We start from the raw sequence: 5952 nt of genomic DNA on the forward strand, positions 1-5952 counted from the left end.
TCTTTGTGGATGATTCCGCGTTCAGAGATCCACAAACAGGTCAAAATAAAGTGGGCTATGCTGTAACGACAGAATTTGAAATAGTGACCTCTGGCTTATATCTATATATATATATATATTCTTTTGCTTGCAGGACAACCAGGGCCTGTACCCAAAAACAACATTAGCATGTTTTCTCTTATTTCATAATTTTAAGAGGATGATCAATTATATGAAAATCAGAAATGAAGAGTATAAATGTGATGTGATGACTTAAATTTGCTCTGAGATTTGAAATTGTAAGTAATATTCATGTTTGGTGTCTGTGTAGTGACTGAGGGTCTGACCCACGTCAGGAATGCAATAACAGTGTTTATTCCTTTATCCCGGCTCACAGATAGCGAATGTGATGATTTAGGATGATTCTAACCATTATTGTAATCAAACATTTTAATTTGAGTAGTAGTAGTAGTAGTATTGAGTAGTAATGAATTTAGTGAGTAGTTATCAACGAATGATAAAAAGGGGGAAATTGTGAAAGAAAAATTCATTTTACTCATCTATGTGCTTATGGAATATTGTGTAAGGGTCTGTTTTATTTAAACCTGCTATAAGAATGACATAAGAGAAGTGTGTTAGGGCCCTAAATATAAAGATTTGAATCTTGGGAGTATGACGTAGCAGAATGTATTTGTCTGACTCTTACTATGTGTAGAAATTTACCGTTTAGGAGATGTAACCTTGAAGGCTAGGGAAGAGATATAAATTGGAGTGAGCCCTCCCTTCTGGGTCGCACTCTGCAGTAACCTGTGTTTCTGTACGACTGTCTGACCTTCTTTGCAAAGAATAAATTATAAAAGACATTTGACTGAGTTTGTCTTACTTTGGTGAGAGTCGGTTTGATTTTGCCACAACAGTGACGCTGTTTTAACATGTTAAGATGACAGACTTGAACGTGTCTCTCAACTTGGGCTGTACGATTAATCGAAATCGGGCTGTAATAGCAATTAAATCATCTGGTTTAGCATGATTATGAAGCTGTTATGTGCAGCTTGTCGGCTCAGTGATCAGTAGTAAATGCAAGTAGCAATTTACTTTGCATTTTCTCCTCAGTTACTTTGAGTGTTAAATAATTGCGATTACGATATTGAACAAAAAAAGTGTAATTATGATTTCTGCCATAATTAAAAGATCTTTAATAGAAAGGCATGTTCTTTTTGTCCAAAATCTGTTATTAAATCCATCTTCATTTTGCATTCTTCTCACCCGTCTAAGGACCACTTGTATCCAGGAGTGCCTGGTTCTGCTGACTGAGAATAAACGTCCACTTTATCAGCCACCATGAAGGCGCAGTAAAATGATGGAGCTGCTGGTCTCCGCTTGATTCTGAAGAGCATCCAGAAATGCCTGATATAGAAAGAACAATGAAATAAAACCAATGACATGAAATAAAGCCACTGTTCAGCTTTTCACTGAGAAGCAATGTCAAATGCATAAATGTTAATTCATGCATTCATGATGTTAGATTATTGTAATGCTTTATTTGATGGTTGCTCTGCGCGCTAAATAAACAAACTCCAGCTGGTGCAAAATGCAGCAGCTAGAATTCTTACTAAAACCAGGAAATATGATCATATTAGCCCGGTTCTGACAACTGACTGCCTATTGAACATGGTGTATTTTGCTAATTACTTATAAAGCCCTGAATGGTTTAGCTCCTCAGAACTTGAGGGAGCTGTACTGTAAAAAGCACTATATAAATAAAGGTGACTTGACTTGACTTGACCTTTCACCATCCAGATCGAGTGATAGTGCCCAACCGGCTCCTCTCTGTTCATCCCAACACCAGTGTCCTGCAAATCAGAGCACAAAAATGTTGATCAATACTAACCCATGATGTTCTTGAGCTCCCTGGTACCTGGATGGTGAAGGTGCCTTTGGCAGCATCTGTCTGCAGGTGGATCTCCATGGGTGCTGTATCTCCTCCTGCTGTGATCATCTTGTACAGCAGTTTCTCCAGCGCATCACTGCTGTTTGAGATGAGCTCTCTGATGAACACCTAACACAGCAGGTATGTGTCAGATAATCACTGACCATTACATAGTGTTAAAAACTGATCAAAAAAATTATATTTTATTATTAAAATGTATATAGATATTTCTGGGGTGGTTTTCTAGTTGTAAATCAGAATCCAATCTGAAATTAAATTCTATATTTATTAGTGCAAAAACTCATCCAATAAGATACAAAAGGCTAAATTTAGCCACACCAAGAGAATTAAATATGTAATTATTTGATTTGAAATGTATTAGTCCTGTAGAATCATACAGTTTTCAGTGTCTGTTTTCAAGCTGGATCAAACTTCACAGCATTACATCTGTTTTTAGTTAATTTATTACCTCTTTCTCGGAATACAGTGATCAGGCCACAATATGCAGCAGTTTCTTTTTTGTCTCTGCTTGGAACTTGTGTTTGGAGAAGGATCCTTATTTGAACAAACAAACAATAGAGTTTTAACATTCTTTCAATTTTCATATACTAGCATATATAGTATTTTAAAGCCTGTAAAGGTTTAAATGAAAGGTTTTGAGTTTATATTACAAATATTTAAAAAGATTGCATGTGTTTTATGTTGTGTATCATATTTGATACACCATGTTTTTATGGCTAATATAGTTTAGTAGATATAGTGGGAATATTGAGCTCACATTCATTAATTTTTTTATTTTACTTAATCATTTTATTTATAGGTCCAAATGGAGCAAAAATAGGCATTTTAGACTTGATGCCAATATTTATACGGTATTTAATTATAAAAGGCTGTAATGTTAATCAATGAGATTTTTATAACATTAAATCAGACTACATAATTGTGCATAAATATCATCTGTCACTCTGTATCTCCAATAATGTCTTAGTAAGTTGATATTTACAAGCAAAGTTTTGATCATGTTGATCATTTAGATGCCTTAGAAATGCATGTAACAAATATTACACAGTAGACTTTATATAGTTAAGTTACTGAATCTTTCTGTACCTTGAACATTTTTGGTGTCACTGATGATGCTGTGGAGCGTCTCCTCCTCTGTGCTCTCAGTCTGTTGTGTGCTGTAGCTGTGATGAGACACACTGACACCAGCACAGCTGGAGATCCACAGTCTGACAGGTCTGGTGTGATGAAGCTGCTGTCTGACATTAATATTAACTGTTAAAAAGAGAGAATCATTATAATCATCAGAATTAAACAGCACTGATGTTTAACTGACCAAATAGAGGGGTTTGGATTTGATTACTGTTACTGTCACTCTATGCTCGATTATCTATACATCTGCATACGCAGGTACATATGGAGATTATTTACTGAAACTGATAACATTACTGAACATGTTTAACTGAGCAACAGACTTATTCTGCACAAATCCTTTTTTTTTTTTGTCAATGAGAAAACATGTTTTTAACCGATGAGCATGCGTTTATTTGATTAATATTATTCTTTCTCATTATATTTAATCATGCTGTGTTCTAAATTCGCTGATCATATTATTTAATGGCTCATTCATGTTAAATTAATTAAACATGTACCTCCAGTGAATGTCGCAGGGATTATTGTTTTCTCGACCCCTCTGCTGGATGATAACAGCCTGACATGAGTCCTCTGAGAGACATTCAGAGAGTATTTGAGTCAACTTAATGATCGGATCATTTCTGCTTCTGCTGTAGTTTGACCTATTGAAGACTGGAAACTACGTCGTGACAGGCGTACAGTGACTGAAAGGACCCTGCGGGCGCTCACTGATGACGTCTGCGTGCAGTTGGATTCATGCCTGTGTAAAATGTTTTACATGGCTTTTGGAGAACACTACAGGATTGGGTCATAGCAAAGTATATGGATGCTCATACTTCTTCTTCTTCCTCTTCTTCTTCTTCTTCTTCTAGAGTTTAATGGCGGTTGGCAGACCGACTGAAAAGGTGCATTCCCGCCACCTACTGGAAAGAGATGTGAAGCGCATAATAGTAGGGAAGCCTGAAACAAGAACCACACACACACACACACACACACACACACACACACAAAATCTAACTTAACCCTAAATTCTGTTGATCAATCCTGTTTCTTTCAAATAGAAGAATAATTCATTATAAATTGTAGATTGCATTGGTTCATCTCCCAGTAAAACCGGAAGGGCCAAATTATTTATTCCAAAATAACTTAGAACTTGAATTAATTTAAATCTTTCATATCCCTCACACTTAATGAGTACATGTTCTACTGTTTCTTCTTGGTCACATTTTTTACAGTTTCTGGTTTCATGCTTCCCTATTTTATGCAGTGCTTGGTTTCATGAACAATGTCCAATAAGCATTCTTGATATTAATACATCCTCTTTCCTCTTTCCATATCTTCTTCTTTTCACACCAACCTTTTTCTTGTATGCAATGACTGCTGATACTTTCACCTTACAAGATATAATGCATGGTAGAGTCATACAATCTTTTGTTTGATTAATTACATTAAGATAATGGCAAATATGTTATAAAAATGTAGGTTCTGTTTATTATATTTTGAAATAAATTTAAAAGGTAAAAAGATAAAAAGTGTCTTTATTTGTTTATTTGTTTGTTTGATATGATGTGGTTCTGTTGGGCCAATATGTCACTTTATTGTTGAAACTCGACTATTTGTTTCAGTTTGTTTTTTTCATATTTTGTATTCAAAAAAGCTTTTCCCCATTGTGTTTTTTTTTAAATGAATGAAAGTTTCGGGTAATAAAAATCTGCTCTGAATAGAAAGACTGACTGTATTGTAAATGTGACCTGAGTGGAGTTTTGTAAACTACATACATAGCAATTAAAAAAAAATAGTATTATATCTATTAGAGGTCTTTAAATCGACTCTAAAAAAATCACAGCACTCACAAAGGTCAGTTTAGGCCACAAGCTCTGCTGTCAAAACTGAGACACACTTCTGCAAACGGAGAATGATTTCAGCAGCTGGATTATGATTGAGGGCGGTGTCATAGAAGTGAAAGTGAAACTAAGACAGGAATATTTTCCTTTCGATTACTAACTCTCGTATCAACATTTAGTTAATTCCCAAATAATCATATCAATAATTTATTTAGAAACAGTGAACACATCAATGTTCAGTTGAAGGTAAGTCGAGAAACACATTCACCTGAACAACTGTGTCTATCATGAGTGTGACTTGAGATCAGATGCATTTAACGCTTTTTGGAGCGAGTTATTAAGTGATACTAAACTATATAAATACATCTTTAAAAAGAATAAGGTCAAACAAAGCTACATGTAGATTAGAGGATGGATACCCGACCTGAGCCCGACGGTACCCGACGGGCCGGGCCGGGTTCGGACAGATATTTAGAAAGGATGCTCGGGTTCGGGTCGGGCTCGGTCACATCAGCGCGATAAGGCATTGACCATTTAAAATTTAAAACTGCTTAGTAGGTAGCCAATGGGGCTGTTTCACTTGATGCAAAGGTTCGTTTTTGTGATTAAAATACATGTAAAATATTACCCCAAATCCGTCTTCCTGTATGCGGAAATATGTCAAACTAGCCAGGACAACGAACGACGTGCGTAACTGCGTATTAAGCATGTGTCATTAGTATGAGAAAAAAATTAGATTTTAACTGTGTCGGGCTGGGATCGGGCTCGGACATAAATATCTTAATGCCTGTCGGGCTCGGGTCGGGTTCGGTTACTGCTCAGTCGGACGCGGGCCGGGCTCGGACAGAAAAATGCGGCCCGATCCGCACTCTAATGTAGATACATGTTGTACATTTGTGTCTTGCTTTGTCTGGACTAATTTAACCTGTTGATTGTAGATGTGTATTTAAAATGTTGTGTTTGGCCCATAAGTGTAAATGTGCAAGTATTAAGAGGCAAAACACACGCATGTTAACTTAGCATTTGTCTGTTTATTATAATGTTTTGTGTTCATATTTCCAGCAA

At 36.1% G+C, this 5952-nt stretch overlaps 1 protein-coding gene across 1 annotated transcript; it reads right to left on the reverse strand.

Moving 5' to 3' along the window:
• Window positions 1-254: 254 nt before the first annotated feature.
• On the reverse strand, window positions 255-3906 carry LOC127159935 (chaperone protein HtpG-like). The gene is made up of 5 exons (XM_051102626.1): window positions 3562-3906; window positions 3017-3184; window positions 1898-2038; window positions 1766-1832; window positions 255-1386 (listed from the first exon to the last, which is right to left on the reverse strand). The coding sequence occupies exons 2-5, from the start codon at window positions 3173-3175 to the stop codon at window positions 1250-1252; spliced, it is 504 nt and encodes a 167-aa protein (XP_050958583.1). The 5' UTR covers window positions 3176-3184; window positions 3562-3906; the 3' UTR covers window positions 255-1249.
• Between the last annotated feature and the right edge of the window lie 2046 nt (window positions 3907-5952).

This window comes from Labeo rohita, unplaced genomic scaffold, assembly GCF_022985175.1.
Source record: "Labeo rohita strain BAU-BD-2019 unplaced genomic scaffold, IGBB_LRoh.1.0 scaffold_266, whole genome shotgun sequence".
Classification (NCBI taxonomy): Eukaryota; Metazoa; Chordata; class Actinopteri; order Cypriniformes; family Cyprinidae; genus Labeo; species Labeo rohita.

Excerpts from the sequence above, each read along its gene's own strand:
- LOC127159935 (XM_051102626.1), bottom strand. The coding sequence starts at position 3,175 with ATGTCAGACAGCAGCTTCATCACACCAGACCTGTCAGACTGTGGATCT. Across the intron at positions 2,039-3,016 it reads TGACACCAAAAATGTTCAAG|GTGTTCATCAGAGAGCTCAT; the intron begins GTACAGAAAGAT and ends CTGCTGTGTTAG. Across the intron at positions 1,833-1,897 it reads AAGGCACCTTCACCATCCAG|GACACTGGTGTTGGGATGAA; the intron begins GTACCAGGGAGC and ends TCTGATTTGCAG.